The following is a 21250-nucleotide window of genomic DNA, read 5'->3' on the forward strand; positions in this document are numbered from 1 at the left end:
AGAGCTAATCACATGGCACAGTTTTAGCCACCATGGCTCCTGCCCTTGCTGCACACCCGAATCACCTGAGCAGTTGTTTAACATGTGGATTCAGGGACCAATGGGGGTAGAAAAGAGATAGAAAGAGACAGAAAGAGAAGTGGGGGAGTGCTCATCCCTTACGTTCTAGGCACCCTATGCTTGGGTTTACTTGCTCTGTAGTTGCCCTCTTGAAATCTTAAAATTTGTATCTTTGTGCATTTTCTATGTGTGTTTCAAGGGGACAGTAGAGCCTGCACATGGAGCTTAAGCTCACAATGGTCCTGCCTCCCCACCCCTGGCAATGAGTTCTGGCTGCTAAGTCCTCTGCTTTCTGATGCCTCAAACTGCACCTGGCCCCTTCCTACTCCTCCCTACCCTGCAACCCCTGCCACCTGACACCCAGGGTGGCCTCCAGCTCATATTCTACCATCACTCTCCTCCTCTGCAGGGGCTGGCTTGAGAAGGGTCCCAGTCAGACACACACACTCCAAGACGTTTCAGAGCAGGGCACGGCAGCTGCTGTCTTCACTCAGAGCTGGCAGCACCAGAGCTCTTTCTGTGGGTGACCCAGCAGGGACAGCCATCTCATCACCCCCAATCCAGGCACCAGTGCCTATCCACACAGAGGTTGCAACCCCTCTGGGAGTCTGTAGTCTGCCTGGGCTTGGGGCACAGAGCCAAAAGAGAGGAGATGAAATTTTCTGCCCCAGAAAATGGACAAATGTATAAATGCTAGACTATAAGCTCCAAAGAGGACTCTGGCCCATACTATAGATTTGGGGTCTGGAATAGTGCCTGATACTTCGTAGACGTTTAAATAATATTTCTGACTGAATGAGGAGATGAAGGCTGAGCTAAGGCTGAAAGGACAAAAAGAACTTTGCCAAAGTTGCAGAAGGTTTCTCTTAAGGGGGAAAAGGACATGCTAAAGGACATGAAGCAGGAGTATGACTTCGTAGAGATCTCTGGCAGGCATCTAGAGGACAGAATGAGCACTTTGGGGACCCCTCCAGGCTGAAACCCCAGTCAGGTCAGCCAGCCTCTGGACATGCCCAGTTAGTCAGCTCCCTCAGCACCCTCCACCCTTGCCCAGTCTAACCCAGCAGTTACCACAATTGATCCAGGCAGATGCAAAGTCACCGGGGCTTCTCTAGCCAGCAGGGTAAATACCAGCCTGGAGAAGTGGGGAAACAGCCAGGGTCACTCAAGGTAGAGAAGAGAAGTCATGTGCCATGGGGTTAGACCCCTCAGCTTTGGGACTAGGATTCCTCTGTGGGCACACCTCCCCCCACACCCTCCTAGCACTCCCTTTCCCAGAGCCAGCAGTCAACAGGTTTCAGTGACACGAGGCTAAATGGGCCCGAGTCCCTAGTTACGCAGGGCAGTTTGAAGCAGCAGCCTTACAGGAGGGTAGTGATGTGGCAATGTTCTAGTTAAGCTGGGTGTCTATTTTATTATGTTTCATAATTCATGATGCTTACATAATCATTGTGTGTATCAAAATTATAAAAATACCTTATATACTTCTGACCAAGATGTAAGCATCAGTGGAAACACTGTCCCTCCTCGCACAACCAAGTTTAAAGACAACAAAGATTTAGTAACAAAAATGCAACCAAAACAGACAGAAAATTGAACTGTATGGAAGTCCAACAACAACAAACCATTCATCCAGACCGGTAAGAGAGGCAGAGTCAGCGACTGGCAGAGTGGGTTGTGCAGGAAAAAGCTGCCAGACCGATCCAGGTATGCAGTCAGTGGTTGGCAGATCCCAGGCATGGGGTGGCAACGGGCATACCCAGTAAGGGCCCAAGGCGGCTGGCTGACTGCCGTCACACATTTGCATGCAGGTAAACCAGGTGAAAAAACAAACAGTGTGACAGACCGCACAACCCAGGGCCCCAGCGCTGGGAAATAAAGCCTAAAAGCACCAATCGGAAAAACTTTTGGGGTCAAGGTGCTGGGAGAGGCTCTCAGGCTCACAGAGAGTTCATTGGAGAGACCCACAGGGTCCTGGAGGATGCACAAGCCCACACACCCAGGAACCAGCACCAGAAGGGCCCAATTTGCTTGCGGGAAGCAGCAGAGGGGACCGAAATCAGAGAGAGAGCAAAACAGAAGCCATTGCCCCTCTCTGACCCTGACCCCAAATACAGCATCACAACCCAGCCACTGGGTCATCCCACCCTGGTGAACACCTAATGCTCTGCCCCTCATATGTAACAGGCACGAACAGACCAAAACATCATGGCTCAAGAAGAATAGCTCAAAGCCCCAGAGCCAAGCGACCAAGAGATAGCCAACTTATCAGATGCACAGTTCAAAACACTGGTGATCAAGGTGCTCACAGAACTGGTTGATTTTAGTCACAAATTAGAGGAACAAATGAAGGCTAAACTAAGTGAAATGGAGAGAAATGCACAGGGAACCAATAGTGATGGAAAGGAAACTGGGACTCAAATCAATGGAGTGGACCAGAAGGAAGAAAAAAGAATGACAAAACAGGAAAGAATAAAGAAACAAGAATTCAAAAAAATGAGGAGAGGCTTAGGAACCTCCAGGACATCTTTAAACATCCCAACATCCAAATTATAGGGCAAAGGGAAGAGGAACAGCAACAAGTAGAAAACTTATTTGAACAAATAATAAAGAAGAAATTCCCCAATCTGCCAAAGGCAATAGACTTCCAGGAAATCCAGGAAGCTCAGAGAGTCCCAAAGAAGTTGGACCCAAGAAGGAACACACCAAGGCACATCATAATTACATTAACCAAGATTAAAATCAAGGAGAGAATCCTAGAAGCAGCAAGAGCTAAGGCAACAGTCACCTACAAAGGAGTTCCCATCAGACTGTCAGCTGATTTCTCAAAAGAGACTAAGCTTACAGGCAAGAAGGGGCTGGAAAGAAGTATTCCAAGTTATGAAATCCAAAGACCTACAACCAAGATTGCTCTATCCAGCAAAGCTTTCATTTAGAATGGAAGGGCAGATAAAGTGCTTCTCAGATAAGGTCAAGTTCAAGCAGTTCATCACCATCAAGCCCTTATTACATGAAATGTTAAAGGGACTTATCAAAGAAAAAGAAATTAAAGAAACATGAACAGTGAAAGGACAGCAAACTCACAGTTATTAAGAACCACACCTAAAACAAAAGCAAACTAATCGGACGGCTAGATCAGGAGTGGAAACATAGAAATGAAGATCTCAAGGAGGGTTAGCGACAGGGGAGTGGGAGGAGGATTAGGGGGAGATTCATGCATGCTTACATAATCATTGCTACAGAATTTCTATGCTACAGAAAATAAGTAGCATAGATGGTAGGTAGAAAATAGGGGGAGGGTAAGAATAGTATGGGAAATATAGAATCTAAAGAACTTGTGACACATGGACATAAACTAAAGGGAGGGAATGGTGGGGGAGGGGGTGTGCAGGGTAGAGGGGAATGAAAAAGGGGAATGGGACAACTCTAATGGCATAATCAATAAAATATATTTTGAAAAGTACCTTGTATAATATAAATGTATGCTATATGCAGTAAGAACTTTTGAAAACAAAGATAACTTTAATTTAGATTAGATAAAACTTATCTCTAACTATGGATGTTGAATCAATGGCATGCAGGTGCAGCCATTCTCATAACATGATACTTTATGTCTGTATCACATTTATGACCTGGGAAATACCTTAATACCCAGCATTATTTAGACCCTGCTATTATGCTGTGAGGTACAGAGTCTCAACTTATTTTGCAGAAAATTGAGGCTCTAAGAGGTTAATAAACTCTCCCATATCCAATATCAGTGACTGAGATAATTGGGTGGATTTTCTAATGTGCCCCCAAGGGTACCCAACAGAACATCTGTCTCAAGAGGCCAAAGGTCCAGCCAGGGGTGGTGCACATCCTGAGAGAGTACTCAATAGAAGTGTCTTTAATGAGTGGTGAGAAAGAAAAGCCAAAGAAGATGAACCTGTTTCTGTTCCCCAGAGATCATGAGGACCTGAGAGCAGCCTTGGAGGGCAATGGGGTCTGGGCTAAGAGGGTGGCAGCCCAGGGCCATGCAGAAGGAGGATGACCTAAGGCTACTGCAGGCTCAGCTCATCTCTAATTTGTTGAGAAGCTTGAAACAAGTGTCTCTGTGACAGGCAGACAAAGGCCTTCTGAGGGCATCTGGATCTGACATTCCCAAAGGATCAAATACTCAACAGAAGGCCCGGTGGAAGTAGTCTCCTCAGGAAACAGCCTGTGCATAAGGGACCTGTCACCACTCCAGGGAATGCTATTCCCCCAGGTGTCATGTGGGTATTAAAACAATATTTCAGCCCATGGCAGTGTCACCCTTGAGGAAGCAATGCTTTTTTTAAGCCCTGAAAATTGTTCTGAGGGCTGTTTCTGGTAGAGGGTGCATCCTGGGACCGCCCAATCTCACTGTCCAGCACAGGCCCTTCAGCAGAGAGCAGCCTGCCTGTGAGGAGTCGAGGGTCTCCACAGGTATGAGCACACTGCAGGAGTCTCTGTCATCCGTCCCTCTGTCAGCTGCGGCTCTAACCCTGTTATCCTATGTACCAACCAGAACACAGACTCTCTTCCCTGTCCTTCCCACTCACATCTTTGCCCCTGCATTTCCCCTCAGTTTAGAAGGCCCCTTCCAAGTACATTGGGCCTTGTCAGCTCTCTCACCACCTACCTCATTCTGCCACCTCTCCACCACAGCTGTCAACTTCCTGAAGGGTGAGACTTGGCACCTTCAACTTCCTATCCTACACATCGTTTACTACAGCAAGGCCACTCAATGAACACCTAATGCCCTGACTTGAATGTCTCAGGGTTTTTAAGTTCAATTTTAGAAATCTCAGCCCAGGAAGACTGGTATTCCAAGAAGACCCTGCCATTTTCGGCTGCTATGTCACCCATCCCCCACTCCCCATTCAAATCTCTTTGTGGATATCCATTCTTTCATGCTCACCTTTCCCTTTCTTTTCGGGAAACACTTTTGAGAAGGAGTTTCTGGCCATGAGTGATGCGCTGCTACAGAGACAGTGGATCTGGAGCTGGGCCTCCTGCCCTCCTGAAGGTCATGGGAAGCTTCAGCTGGAAGAGCACCGGCCAGCCAGCAGTCACAGAATAGGAGGAACAATTAACAGTGGAAATGGCTTCCAGCTAATAAGAGACCACCACATGCAGATGTTCAGCAAGTCAGGATGTGCACACCACTTCATCTTCACCCTACACATATGAGGGAGGCACTATATCCACTTTCAAATAAGGAAGCCAAGGCCTAGAGAAGTTAAGGCCGCAGTGTGACTTTGTCCATCCTCCCATCAGGAGGTGGAGTCTATTCCCCACCTCTTGAATCCAAGCTGGTCTGTGGTTCGCTTTGGCCAATACCACAAGGTGAAAATGGTGGGAGGCTAGTTCTGAAAGTTCTGTGCCCCTCCTCTCTCTCTCCTTCTCCTCCCCTTCCCTCCCCTCCCCTCCCCTTCCCTCCCCTCCCCTCCCCTTCCCTTCTCTTTCTCCCTCTGACAATCATGGGCTAGACTTCTGATAAAGAGCTAGGATCTCCAAGACAATAGCAAGCCATCCCCCCAGAAGTAGCTGATCACAGGTGCACAGTGGTATCCAGCAGAGTCCAAAAGAACCTCCCAACTGAGCACAGCTTAAACTCCCAACTCACAGAATCAAGAGCTACATCAATCATTGTTTTCAGCCACTGTGGTCTGTGGCTGTTATGGTGCCTCACATGGCAATAGATAATCATAAGGATATAAAAGCACGTTGTTGTTCCATAACTGAGCCTGCTCTTGGTTCCCAGAGGAGACAGATTCCCAGACAGCACACCTGCCATTAGGCACCTCATCAACTTGGCTTGGTATCTGGTTAAATGTGGCTTTTTCACCTACCAGTGGGTCAGTTTCTTCTAGAGAAGCAATAGACTTCTCATCAGTAATCAGTAGAGAAATAGGTTACACCTACCACCCTATTTCCCACATCAAGCTCAAAGCCCTGTACACCTTGCTGCTTACCTGTTAACAGAGAGGTTACAGTGATTATGTGTTGAGGTGCTTGGACTGGGCTGCAGAGAACTCTGGATCTCTGTGCTTGTCTCTGAAACTAACTCAATAACATAGTAGAGGGTGTGAGCAGAGACAAAGAGCTGGGTCATCTGCCCTCCTTTCTTGAATAAGACAGACTGGAGTGTGGATATCAGTATCCTGACTTACTGGCTGTGCGACCTTGGCAAAATTATTTAATTTCTCTGAGTCTGTTTCCTCATGTGGAAAATGGAAATGAAAGTGACAGAAGTTTGAAGGAGGTTCTAAGGGAAAGATAAAGCCTAACAGGAAAGAGTACCTTATTTTAAAGACAACAAACAAAAATGATTGTATTTTGGTTTTTTTTAATCTCTGACACAGTTGAAAAGTAGAGAACAGATTTAAAGGTCATTCTGATACAGGGTGCAGCCAAGGGGGGACCCCCAAAAAAAGATTTGGAATGGTGTCCAGAATTCAAAGTGTATAGGAATATTGGAGAGACATATAAGATGTCCTCACCCCTTCCCCCTCACAGGTGTGAGTTGGGGGAAGGAACAAATAGAGCCAGGGCCATTGAGAGCTGTTTCGCATAGCAACAGTTTTGCAGCTAACCTCTGGAATGATTATTTAATATATCTACAACCTTTAACTGGTTTCATAGATATGTTAAGTAGCTGTGGCCAAGTTTTGAGCCAGGGAGAAAGGAGTGGCTTCTACCCAGGATGTAACTAGGGGCTGCTCCCCTGAGGGACAGTGCCTGCGTGAGAGCTTGGAAAAGATTGGCTCCAGAACATGGGGCCATAACTGCCCAGACTAATGATGGCAGCTCAGTAAAACTGAGAGGGTATGAGAGTCCTGGCAGGTGTAATTGATTGTAGGAGGAGTCGAAAATGGGGCTGCAAAGGAAGATGGGTGTGGAGATTTAAACCCAGGCATGGCAGCCATTGGGAGGAGAACCATGCGGTTTTGACAAGAGGGCACACCCCTGCAGCCAGGTGAAAGAGACAGCCATGCGGTTTCAGCAGAGTGCAGACCCCCTCTTGGTGAAGTAAAAGAAAAAACCATGCAGCTTGGTCAGAATGGAGATCTCTGCAGCCAGGTGAAGAAGAAAGACACATGCTTTTGGTGGAGTGCGGACCCCTGCAGCTTTGGTAGAAGAGGCCCACATGGCTTTGGGTTGCCCCCTTTGGCCACGTGACCTGGAAGGCAGGAGAGACTTTGACTGGAACTGAGTACAAAGAACTCTTGCCAGTGGACTGTGAGAGGGTACCACAGTACTTTGGATTAACTTATGTAACAATAAAAACAATATTTTACAAATCACTTTCCCCCTACTTAGAAACTAAAGAAAATTGTCTTTTATGTTGTTTGTTTTCAATTGTTTTACCAACTCAAACCACCAGATCCCTATAATTATAAGTTTATACTTGATATAAATATCTCTGTTAAATTGTACCTCCAAATGAAGCTTTCTCCACAACACAGAGGAGTTCTAAGCTCAGCCCCTTCTCTTCAAGGGCTTCCTGGAAGAGAAGCATTCTCTTCACCACATTCTCTGCATTGGCATTCTCTGTCACCACAGCATAGACATCTGGCCCACATATGGCAGCACATGGTCTCCAGTGGCCCACCCAGGCACCGACCCACCTCTGCTGGGATGCAGACCCTCCAGGGTCCATGCTGTTGAACTCTCATAGCTCGTCTGGTACAGCATACTCTTGAGCAGGTAGCTCCTGTCCTCCTGTGCAGAGAAGCTTTCTTCCACAACTTTCCTTTCCACCTGAAGGTCAAGTGCATCACACATTGGTATCCCAAGGTTGAGGGGGCATTTATATAGATACATATAGACTAAACTGTCAGTTTGAGTCAGTGTGGAAGTGTCTGTCCCACACAGTGAGAGCCTAGAAATGCATTCCCTAGCACTCAGACATGCTCTGTACCCATCACCCACACACACCCTGAAAGGAATTCCACCCCAATACCTGTGTACTTATGCACATCTGTGCTTTTGCCCACACTCTTCCTCCGCTACTGGGGGACTCCCTGCTGAGGTCCTCTGTGCCTCCAAGACCCAGAGCTACCTACGCCCCCCTACTTCTAATCCTCTCCACCTCTGCCCTCAGGCAGATGTAAATGTCCTTTCAGCACCTTCCCTCATCACTATACTCACAAGTCCATCTATTACATTCCATTATATCACATTTGCTTGCTTATTTGTCTCCCCCAACCTCACTGTGTGCTTTATGCCTCATTGTAGCTCACCTAATTCAGCCCCAATGAATGTGCAATTAGTGACCAGAATCTACCTTATGGTTCCCTGATGAAAATGCTTTTAGGTCAATTCAGTGTCCATCAGGGGACAATGAGGCACCAAAGGAGGGCAGGGTCTAATGTGTTTGAAACAAATAGATCCCCTTCCCTACCAAATCCTCTGGCTCAACAAATAGGGGCAACATGTCCACATGCCAAGAAAGCAGGGATCCAATAAGTAAAACAGAATGCGAGAGCCATTTTCTGATTGACTTTTGATAGTGTCCCCCTGCCCACAACTGTCCTCTCCTCTCCACCCACATCACCCCTTCATTAATTATGGCTCAGTTCTCCAGCCTGTCTCCAAGATGAGTTCAGGGCTGCCCAGCCTTCTCTGGTTCCTCTAAGATGCTAACCTCTTTGTATTTGTACTTTGGCCACCTCATCTGCCTCACCCTAGTCCCTGCTCTGCCCTGGCCTTGAGGAGACCCAATGCAGGTGCAGTCACCCTGAGGCTGTCTCCACCTGAGGTAACCCTCTTGCTTGGCTTGTTCCACTTCCTGTCCTCTTTCCATCACTCCCAAGAACACTCCAATAAGTAATAAGTGACACTCCAATTACTTATCTTCCAATAAGTAATTTTCATAAATATTCCTGTCTTTGCATCAGGAAAACCCAGCCCAACCCTGGCTGGTGTAGCTCAGTGGATTGAGCACGGGCCTGTGAACCAAAAGATCGCGGTTCGATTCCCAGTCAGGTCACATGCCTGGGTTGCAGGACAGTTCCCACCAGGGGCCAGTTCCCAGCAGGGGATGCGGGAGAAGCAACCATACATTGATATTTAAAAAAAAGAAAACCCAGCCCAAATCAAATACCTAGTACATGCCAAGTGCCTTCCTAGGTGTTGGGGAGGGTACAGGGCAGCACTGTCACAATGTGACAAGCGCAGAAAGGAGACGCCCTGCAGGTGCAAAATGGCAGAGGGGAGCACATACGGGGTGGGGTGGGGGGCATGTAGGCATGGTGAGGGAAGACTTTTTGTACAAGAGTCCTAGAGTTTAATTTTGATAGGCAAAATGACTCCTGCTTTATAAACATGATTGATTTTATGTAACAAGGCTCTTTCCAACATCCCTAGGGTCTTAGCCACATGAGAAACTTGGCTTGCCCCAAGATCTTTGCCAGCACTGCCCAACAGAACCATGTTGACAGGGATGCTCTAGATCTGCCCCATTCAGAATGACCAGCACCAGCTCCATGTGGCTACTGAGCACTTGAACGTGGCAGGTGAAACTGAGGGACTGAATTTTTAATTGTATTTCACTTTAATTAACTATATTTTGGCTTATTTAAATTTCAACCACCACACACAGCTAATGGCTCCTGGCATGAGAAGCAAAGATCCACAGTGACCTTAGATATGGTGCCCAGAAGCAAGCCAACCAGCCATTTGACGTGGACACTGGCCGAGGCTGAGTGTACAGCCCCTTCTTCCTGATGAACCCAGCAGGCTTCCAAAACCAACTATAGTGGTAGCCACCTGCCAGGCTGCTCTTCACACATGGTCAGCAGGAGAGAGTGCAAGGGCAGGAGCTGCAGGAGCTGGGGAGCAAGGTGCTGCATGAGCCATGAGCCAGCTGGAGAGCTGCTCCTCTGCAGCCAGTTCCTGCAGGTGTGCAGTGGAGGCAACAAAAACATATGTTCTCATGACCCTTCGACAAGGCCTGGTCCTTCTGGAGAATTCGGGGATGGATACAAGATAATCACTGAGGCCACCAAATGCAGAACAACTGTCACTGTGCTAGCTGTGTGAGGTTTTCTGCTGTCTAAACAGCAATGCCCTTCAGTGCACAGAGAGCCCACACATGTGCTTGGGATACTTATGGAAAATAAGTGCTTGACCAAATGGATCTCCACCCATGCCAAGCATCCAGATTAAACCAGGGCTCAAACAGCCTTTAATTTACATTCATCTAGGCAGCCTGTGATGTTTCTCAGATTATTTGGATGGGTCTCATTGGGTCTTTCAACTAGAATATAAGTTTCAGCAATATAAAAGGACAGTGACTTTTTCATTTTGGAATCTTCAGCAGGCAGCACAAAGTAAGTTTTGGTTGAACTTTATGTCACATGTATATACCAAACAAAAGGAAAAAAATCAATATTTTATTGTATTAAGCACTTCCCTCATGCATTTACGTGGCCACTATTTATATGGGGAGGGCCTCCACCCAGACTCAAATCAGGCTTTTTTCTCAGGCTCATCCATACTGCTGGTCACTCTGTGGATAAAGATTGCACTACCACTTCTTGCCATGCTGGAGTTAACCAGAAAAGTGGAAAGCGAACTGCAGGTGGAGGGAGCAGTATGTGCAAAGGTCAGCATATATCTGAAAGGAAAGGGGCTATGGGCAGGGCCCAGGGCAATGATGATCAGGGCTCTTTATTTGAAGTTATTCAGAATTTCAACACAGTGATCACAAAGCATTAAATAAAGCATGGTGTTCTTGTCAATGTAGGGTGCTGTGCTATTATGCAGGCCACATGGCCATGAAACTAGCCCTGATTATGGCAGAGTACAGAGAGGAAACAAAACCATAGGTGGGAACCCAATTCTGTGCTCCAGGTATGCCCTGCTGGGAAGTGGAATGTCATCCCATGGGTACTGGGGAGCTACAAAAGATTTCATAGGAGGAGGGACACGAGCAGGTTCCTGTTTCAGAAACAGCACCAGGAAACATTGGAACATTGAACTAGAGAAGGCAAGGATGAGATAGAAGTTGGAAGGAAGGAGGGAAAGAAGAATGAAAGGCTGGGCAGAGTTCTCCAGCATGTGCTCTTGTTACACTGGTTTCTTATATTGTCGGATAAAAACTCACATATTCACGCACACACAAATTCTGTAATCAAAATTTTTGTGAAATTCTATGATAAAGTTAAAAATGTCTATGCTTTAATTCTTCTCAGAGTCTTTAATAAACTACTCTAAAAAATTTTTTAGAGAAAGACATTGTAGGCAGCATTTTCCTAAATCAGTTCAGCACAGAACCCTTTTTCAGGGAAGCATCTCACTTCAGGAAGAACTGCTCTAAAGCCTGTTTTATAAATCTGTGTCATTAGGAGCCATCAAATCCTCTAGCTTGCTACTTCCTCTGAACAGAGGTGGTAAGTAAGCCTTATCTTGTTTGCCAGCTCTAAATTGTGGTTGCCTAGATTGCCATGAGTAGGACTTGAAGGTTGTCTCTGGACTCAGCAAGAGCAGGCCTATAATTGGTTGGCAATGCCTTCTTAGAACCTAGGCAGAAGAAGTGGTGGCACACAGCTCAGTAGACATAGTCTCTGCCTCAGAAAAATAATGCTAAGTAAATCTAAAAACTTGAGTATCTTATTACAGACCTGATTTGGTGGAACATGAAACCCTGCTGACCAGTAGAGGGTCATTCCTAAAGAATAGATGTGTATCTCTCCAAGAGAAAAAGCACATGATTAAATTTTAGTCACCTCTGTTATTTATGGTCAAAAACACGATTATATATCCACATGTGGCAGGCACTACTGGCTGGCTAACCCAATAACCATCTGCAAATCTCTTAAAATTTTGCTGCCTCCTGCTCTATAGAACCCTGCTCAACAGAACTGTATTGACAGGGATGCTCTAGATCTGCCCCATCCAGAGTAACTAAAAGCCACACTGACCATGATACCCAATTTTGGCAAAAGATGAAGGGAAGTCCGTTAGGGAGCTTCTGAGAAACTTTTGTTTTACTGACTATGAGAACACATGTGACCAGTCCCACTCTTTCCTCCTTATTCCTGCTTTGAAGTCTGATGTCAAACATGGAATCTGAACTGCCACCTTGTGACCATGAGGCAAAAAGTATAAAAACAACAAAAAACAGCAGCTAAAGAGAACAGAATAGAAACACACAGCCTGGATTCTTAATGACATTCCTTGAGCTGCTAACCAATCCCCAGACTTCTTGTTAAGTATACTTAACCTTACCTTTACTCTCACCTTACCTCAGAATCTGACCTCCCACAAACTCACTGCTTTCTAGATCCAATTCACAACCCTTCCCTCCCCCCAAAAAGCCTTATCTTCTTTCCACACTTTCTAAAAAGTGAATAGTTGGGTGGAAGATCATGGTTAACACTATACACAGCCAAAGGATCTCCTATCGGTTCTCTACTGGCTGCTACTGTAAATATCATATAATACTCCCTTGCTGTCTTAAACCATTTTGCCTTCCCCCTCCAACTGATCACAAAAAAGAGTAGGTGGTAGCTGTGAAGACCAGGATACCCAACAACAAAGGAACGACCAACAGATAACAACAGAAGAATGTGTAGGAGGGAGTGGAAGCCATATTAACCTCAATCTAGGACCTGTCTGGAAATACAACTAAATAGAGGAGAAATTACACAAAATAAACAACTGAAAAACAGCAAGAGAGAATCCTCAAAACTTTCTACACACAGAAGAACCAGCTTCAACACAACCTTCCCACACCAGCACAACAAAATACAAGAGGTGGTGGACAGAGTGACCCTCAGTTAAACAGCTGGCAGGAAGGACCCACAAAAGAATGACCCAACAATAATCAAAACCCAAACAAACACCAAGCAAACTTAAATGACAGCCCAAGACCAGAGAGCTCTGGAGATCAAGGAGACCACACCACTAAATCTCACAGGTATTCTACCACGGAAGTTCACACCATAAACCCAGGGAGCCAGAACAAATCAATCAAAGAAGTTAAAGCTAACAAGAAGAGTCTCACAAACAATGGGATGACAAAGAACCAATCCCCATATGAAAGGAAAGGAGGAAGCCTCAGAAAGAACGCTAGATGACACAGAGGAAAGTCAGTTATCAGATATTGAATTCAAAGCACTGGTTATCAGGAAGTTAACCATTTTAAGCTCAAAAAGCTTACAATGAGCTACCGGAAACTACAGGGAAACTGAATGAGCTCACTGCAAACTATATCAACATGAAAAAGGAAATAGAAACTGTCAGCAAGGGCCAAGAGGAAATGAAGAATACAATTTCTGAACTGAAGAACACAGTGGAAGGTATCAAAAGCAGGATTGATGAAGCAGAAGATTGGATCAGTGAGTTGAAGGACAAATCAGAAGAAAAACACCCAGAAAGAGCAAGAAACAGGAAAGAGGCTCAGAAACAATGAAGAGGGATTAAGAGAAATGTAAGACAATATAAAAAGTAATAATATCCATATAATAGGGATACCAGAAGGTGAAGAAGAAGAACAAGGGATAGAAAACCTGTTTGAAAAAGTAATGATGGAAAACTTCTCTAATTTGATGAGAGAAAAAGTCACACAAATCCAGGAAACACAGAGAGTCCCAATCAAGAGGAACCTAAAGAGGCCCACTTCAAGACACATCATCATTAAAATGGCAAAATTCCAAGACAAAGAGAAAATTTTAGAGGCAGAAAGGGAGAAACAGGAAGTAACATACAAGGGAGCCTTGATAAGGTTAGCTGCTGACTTCTCAATGGAAAGGCTCCAAGCAAGAAAAGAATGGCAAGAAATATTCCAAGTAATGAGAACCAGAGGCCTACAACCAAGGCTACTTTACCCAGCAAGGCTCTCAATCAAGATAGAAGGCCAAATAAAGAGCTTCTGAGACAAAAGAAATCTAAAAGACTATGCCTCCACCAAACCAGCTCTACAAGAAATGCTGAAGGGACTACATTAAGGAAAGGAAGGAAAAGAGGGAGACAGAGAGGAACACAGGAATGAAATGGCAATGAAAAAGTACCTATCAATAATAACCTTAAATGTAAATGGATTAAATGAGCCAATCAAAATACACAGAATAGGAGAATGCATAAGAAAGCATGTCCCATATGCTGCCTACAAGAGACCCACCTTAGGACAAAATACCTACACAGACTGAAAGTGAAGGGCTGGAAACAAAATTTTCAAGCAAATGGACAGGAAAAAAAGAGCCAGGGTAGCAATACTCATATCAGACAAAACAGACTTCAAAAAAAGGTACATAGAAAGAGACCCAGAAGGTCACTTCATAATACTCAAAGGAAGAATCCATCATGAAGACAAATATTGTAAATATATATGTACCCAACATAGGAGCACCCAAATACATAAAGAAAATCTTGGAGGACTTCAAGAAAGACATAGATAAAAATACAATTATAGTACAGGACATTAACACACCACTGTCAAAAATGGACAGATCTTCCAAACAAAATATCAAAAAGGTATTGTGGAATTGAACAATGCCCTAGATGAAATAGACTTAACTGATGTACATGGAGCCCTTCAACCCAAAGAAGCTAAATACACATTTTTTCAAATGCACATGGAACATTTTTAAAGATAGACCACATGATAGGACACAAAACAAGCCTCAAAAAATTCAAGAAAATTGAAATTATACCAAGCATTTCCTCCAACCTCAAGGGAATGAAACTAGAAACCAACACCAAGGGAAAAAAAAACCCAAAGCACTCAAAATCATAAAGATTAAATAGCATGCTACTATACAATAAATGGGTCAAGAATGAAATTAGGTAAGAAATAAAAAAAAATTCTGGAAACAAATGAAAAGGAACTCACAACAATTTAAAATATATGGGGCACAGCAAAGGCAGTACTGGGAGGGAAGTTCATAGTGATACAGGCAGACCTAAAAAAAAAAATAGAAACATTTCAAACAAACAACCTAACCCTATGTCTATAAGAACTAGAGGAACAACAAGAAAGACAGCCCAGAGCAAGTAGCAGGAAGAAGATAAGGGCAGAATTAAATGACATAGAGACTAAAAGCACAATTATAAGGGTCAATGAATCCAGGAGCAGGTTCTTGGAAAATATAAACAAACTTTGCAAACCTTTAAGCAGGCTCATCAAGAAAAATAGAGAGAGGACCCAAATAAACACAATCAGAAATGAAAGAGATTATAATTGACACCACAGAAATAACAAAGGATTGTAAGAAATTACTATGAAGAACTGTATGCCAGGAAATTTGCAAGCCTAGGTGAGATGAAAAAATTTCTAGGAAAAGATAATCTTGTAAAACTTAATGAAGAAGAAGAGGAAAGCCCGAACAGACCAATAACAACAACTGAACTTAAAGCAGTAATAAAAAAACTCCCAACACACAAAAGCCCTGCACCAGATGGTCTCACAGAAGAATTTTACAAAGCATTTCAGGAAGAGCTAACCCCTATTCTTCACAGGCAATTCCAAAAAATCCAAAAACATGGAAGACTCCCAAATTCCTTCTATGAAGCCAGCATCATCCTCATCCCCAAACCAGATAAATGGTTGATGAACATAGATGCTAAAATCCTCAACAAAATGCTGATGAACATAGATGCTAAAATCCTCAACAAAATATCGGCAAACCACATCCAACAATACATCAAAAAAATCATACACCATGACCAAGTGGGATTCATCCCAGGGATGCAAGGATGGCTCAATATTCGCAAATCAATAAATGTAATACATCACATAAAAAAGAAAAGACAAAAATCACATGACCATATCAATAGATGAAGGAAAAGCATTTGATGGGGTACAGCACCTGTTTATGATAAAAACACTCAGGAAAGTGGGGAGCATTCCTTAACATAATAAAGGCCATACATGACAGACCTACATCATACTCAATAGGCCATAACTAAAATCTTTTCCACTAAGACCAGGATCATGTCAAGGTTGTCCACTTTCACCACTTCTATTCAACATAGTATTGAAAGATTTTGGCACAGCAATCAGACAAGAAAAGGAAATAAAAGGCATGCAAATTGGAAAGGAGGAAGCAAAACTGTCACTGTTTGCAGATGGCATGATAGTGTACACAGAAAATCCTATAGACTCCACCAAAAAATTGCTCAACCTAATAAATGAATTTGGCAAAACAGCAGGATACAAAGTCAATATCCAGAAATCAAAGGCATTTTTTATACCAAGAATAAAACACCAGAAGCAGAAATCAAGGAAAGAAGTTCCATTTGGTGCAGCAAAAAGAAAAATAAAATACCTAGAAATAAACCTAACCAAGGAGGTAAAAGACCTGTATGAGAAAATTACACAACACTGAAGAAAGAAATCAAGGAAGACACAAACAAATGGAAATATATACCGTGTTCATGGATTAGAAGAAATAACATCATCAAAATGTCCATACTACCCAAAGCAATTTACACATTCAATGCAATTCCTATTAAAGTACCAATGGTATATTTCACAGATGTAGAACAAACACTCCAAAAACTTATATGGAACCATAAACAACCCCAAATAGCTGCTGCAATTTTGAGAATAAAGAACACAATAGGAGGGATCACAATACCTGATACCAAACTGTATTACAAGGCCACTGTAATCAAAACAGCCTGGTACTGGCATAAAAACAGGCATATAGACCAATGGAACAGAATAGAGAGCCCAGAAATAAACCCAAGTCTCTATGGTCAATTAATATTTGACAAAGGGGGCAGCAACCCAAAATGGAATCAAAATAGCCTCTTCAACAAATGGTGTTGGGAGAGCTGAACAGCTACATGCAAAAAAATGAAACTCAAGCACCAACTTACACCATACACAAAAAAAATTCAAGGTTGATAAAAGATTTAAATATAAGCTGTGGCATCATTAAAGTCCTAGGGGACAACATAGGGAAGAAAATCTCAGATATTACATTCAGCAACATTTTCACTGATACCTCCCCTAGAGCAAAGGACATAAAGGAAGGAATAAACAAATGGGATCTTATCAAAATAAAAAGCTTTTGCACGACTAAAGAAAACAGTATTAAAATAAAAAGAGAACGAACCATATGGGAAAACATATTTGCCAATGATACCTCAGACAAGGGTTTAATCTCCAAAATATATGAAGAACTTACATGACTCTATTCTAGGAAGAGAAGCAACCCAATTGAAACATGGGCAAAGGACTTGAACAGACACTTCAAGGAGGACATACAGAGGATCCAGAGACACATGAAAAGATGCTCAATATCGCTAGCCATCAGAGAGATGCAAATTTAAACCACAATGATATACTACTTCACACCAGTCAGAATGACCGTCAGAGAAAGAAAGCAACAAACAAGTGTTGGAGAGGTTGTGGAGAAAAGGGAACCCTAATTTATTGTTGGTGGGATTGCAGACTAGTACAACCACTATGGAAACAGTATGGAATTTTCTCAGAAAACTAAAACTGAATCTGCCTTGTAACCCAGCAATTCCACTGCTAGGATTGTATCCTAAGAGCCCTGAAACACGAATCCAAAGAACCTATGCACCCCAATGTTCATAGCAGCACAGTTTACAAAAGCCAAGAGTTGGAAGCAACCTAGGTGCCCATCAGTAAATGAATGGATCAAAAAACTATGGTCCACTTACACAATGGAATTCTATGCAGCAGAAAAAAAGAAAGAGCTCCTACCCTTTGCAACAGCATGAATGGAACTGGAAAGCATTATGCTCAGCAACAGAAACCAGATGGTGAAAGACAAATACCATATGATCTCATCTTTAACAGCAATCTACACAACAAAACAAACAAGCAAGCAAAATATAACCAAAGACACTGAAATAGAGAACAGGCTGACAGTGACCAGAGGGGAGAGGAGAGGGAATTTCAAGGGAAAAGAGGAAGGGTTTAAAGAAACAAGTATAAAGGACACATGGATAAAAAGTGGGGCAGGGGAGGGAGTGGAATGGAAGGGAGGTGGAGGGGCTGAGGGGCTGGGGGCTGGGAGTAAAAAACAGAAAACTGCACTTGAACAACAATTAAAATAAAAAATAAATTAAAATTTAAAAAGACTTGCACACACTCAAAAAGAAGAATTAACACCAATTCTCACATAGCCTCAAAAAATAGATGAGGACGGGACACTTCTCATCTACTTCTATGAGACCACTGTTACCCTAATACCAAATGACACAAAAACATCCTAAGATTAGAAAACTACAGAAGAATACAACCTATTTATTGAGGGGAGAGATATTTCTAATGAGTATAGGATTTCTTTTGAGAATGATGATAACAATATTCTGAAATTAGTGGTGATGGTTATGTTACTTTGTGAACATACAAAAAGCTTCCTAGTTGTATACTTTATTAACATAAATTTTATGATATGTGAGCTATAACTCAATATTTTTTAAAAAGAAAGAAAATATGGGGATGAGGGGAACATGTAATTAAAATACATAAGACAAAATATAGTGTCAAGAAATGCACATTTGAGAGATAAAAACATTTAAAAAAATGAAGGAAGTAGTGGTGGTCAGGGTAATGGTTATGTTTGGGGAGTATTTGGACTATGATTAAGGCAGAGCATACTGAATGGTTTCTGGATTGAGTGGCCAAGTTCTATTTCTTGGACTGGGTGAGGATTACAAAGGTGTTGGCCTTATAATGACTCGTTAAGCTATACATTTGTTGTTGGTTTTCTGTATCTGTTATTTCACAATTAAAACAAAACAATTTCAAGTGAATGCCAGGAAAACATGTTACATTTCCACCTTCTTTCTTGAAATATGAATCCAACAACTTTCATTAGTTATGTTAAACTTGTCTGAAGAGAATTGTCCTGAAACCCTGCCAACAAATGCTTGACAGTTAAAAGGCCCAATGGTTTTTTTTTCTTTTATTCTAGGGTACATAAGGACATAGGGAGTTTAACATCTATAAAACTACATAACTGATCAGATTAGCCAATCAAGCACCCTGGTTGTTAGAGCTAAGAGTTTCTTGAGGTTTGAAGTTGCTGTTCTCATGTCGGAAGTGTCAGGATCACAGTTTTCACAACAAATGCAACTTTGAACCTAGAAGTAAATGCCAGCAAAGTACTCATCATCCTTTCCCTTAAATAAAACAAAACAAAACAAAATTGTCACACTTGTTCCAAAGCACATACATGATCCTCCTTCAGGAAAAAAAATGTGTACCTTTCTCTTTTCTGCATACAAAATTCCTGCCTGGCTGACCCTAATGTCCCAGAGGACTGTTTTTATCCGCTTACAGTAGTGAGTTGGTGGCAGGAGAGAGCATGGATGCCTGGGAGCTATGCCACCCTCTGAATTTCCCTGGCAGCCATAGCCACACCCCTTCACTTCAAGGGGGGATAAACTATTAGGGGACACTTGAGGAATTCTCTCCAACCCACTCGCCCTCAAAGAAACAAGCTGGACTCACATTCACATTGTTATCTTTTTGTGTACCATTGCAAATTTTATTTCAGAGCTGAGATTTCCTCTAATGACAACACAAGTAGACACTCTATAGCCTTACTATATGCTTAATAGTCATTGTCCCAAATGCTTTATGTATATTAATCTCGAGCTATAAAATAGTCATCATTAGCCTTTCACCAGCATGCTGTTATGCCTCCAGGCTTCTTTTCAAGTTTTTCTAAAAGTCTGGTGGTTGAGGTACTGCTGTACCACTCACTCACTAGAAAGAACATCAGTAACCATCTAAGGAATAGATGAACCCCGCTGCATAGGTAAACCTGTGAGTGATGCTCGAGACAAGCTTCCAGCCAATGGGCATACCTCTTGGATGCATCTCTCATGCATCTTCCTGGACCTCACTCTCTGTGGTGACTCCTCTGTATTGACTTCATTCTCTGAAGGTTTCAATGTCATCTAGTAGCCTAAAAGTCTCCTTTTCTATTTTAAGCCCCATTGCCCATTCAAGAGCTTCCTTAAGTTTCCCCAAAATTCTTATGATGCAGTTCATCCTGCCTTCCAGGGATATTCTCTATTGGCCTCCAGCTTCCAGTAGCCACCTCACATGAGTTGGCCCAGCCTAGAAGTTTCACCTATGCCCACTCTTCAGTGCTTCTGGTGGAGCCACTCTCTCATGTGGGCTTTGGTGGCGGTGGCCCTGAGCTTCCTCTGTGAAGTTATCCTCTCACCCTTGCCTCAGCCATCCCTTATTTAATAAGTACTTATCAAGGATCTGCATATTTTAAGCTCTGTTATATGAATAGAATGGTAAACTTATGCTGAGTGAAACAAGCCAGGCAGTGAAAGACAAATACCATATGATTTCACCTTTAACAAGAACCTAAACAACAAAATAAACAAGCAAGCAAAATATAACCAAAGACACTGAAATAGAGAACAGGCTGAAAGTAACTAGAGGGGAGAGGGGAGGGAATTTCAGGGGAAAAGGGGAAGGACTCACAGGAACAAGTATAAAGGACACATGGACAAAAACTAACAAGAGTGGAAATGGGAGGGAGGTGGGGGTGGGCTGGGATGGGAGTAAAAGACAGAAAAATGTACTTGAACAATAATTAAATAAATTTTTTAAAAAGAATGGTAAACAATATGACATTCTACTTCTATTCCAGTGGGGAGCAGCAGGAGGCAGAATGAACAAGTAAACAGATTAGAAAATAATTCCACAGAGAGACTAAGAAGAAGAGATAGACATGGTAATACATGATACACTAAAACATGCACTTGAGCTGGGTAGTCAGGGAGGTGACTCAAGGAGGTGTCATTTGAACTGAGATTTGAAGGTTCAGCTGTGGGAAACCATTTCCAGACAAAAGGGAACAATGGGCACAAAATCTCAGGGCTGGGCAGATTCTAAGAGCGAAGAGAAGCTGGGTGAAATTGTGGAGGTTGGATAGAAGGCAATTAATCCCTCCTTGAAACACTCCTTGTTCCCCCTAACTTCTTCAGTATTCTTTCTCTCTGTCACTGTTCCTTAAGTGTTGCCCCTCAGGATTTTACTCAGGCCCTGTTAATACAGGGTTTCCTGTGGCTGCTGTAAAAATGCCACACACTTGGTGGCTTAAAACAACAGTAATTTAATCTCAGGGAAATCAGTTCACTGGGCTGAAATCAGGGGGTAGTTAAGGGCCACAGTCCCCCCAGAGGCCCTACAGGGAAAGGAATTTGTCATCTCTTCCATTTC

General features: G+C 43.1%; 1 protein-coding gene across 1 annotated transcript in view; it reads right to left on the reverse strand.

The window, feature by feature from the left end:
• The window catches only part of FRMPD2 (FERM and PDZ domain containing 2), a 109087-nt gene that overhangs the window by 75060 nt on the left and 12777 nt on the right, over positions 1-21250 (reverse strand). Inside the window, 6 exon segments of the mRNA XM_053663863.1 lie at positions 1132-1183; positions 4965-5119; positions 6041-6129; positions 7698-7830; positions 9714-9902; positions 11697-11764. Coding sequence (XP_053519838.1) covers positions 1132-1183; positions 4965-5119; positions 6041-6129; positions 7698-7830; positions 9714-9902; positions 11697-11764 — 686 coding nt within the window.

The sequence above is a fragment of the Artibeus jamaicensis genome, unplaced genomic scaffold (assembly GCF_021234435.1).
Source record: "Artibeus jamaicensis isolate MK-2021 breed Jamaican fruit bat unplaced genomic scaffold, CSHL_Jam_final contig_332, whole genome shotgun sequence".
Classification (NCBI taxonomy): Eukaryota; Metazoa; Chordata; class Mammalia; order Chiroptera; family Phyllostomidae; genus Artibeus; species Artibeus jamaicensis.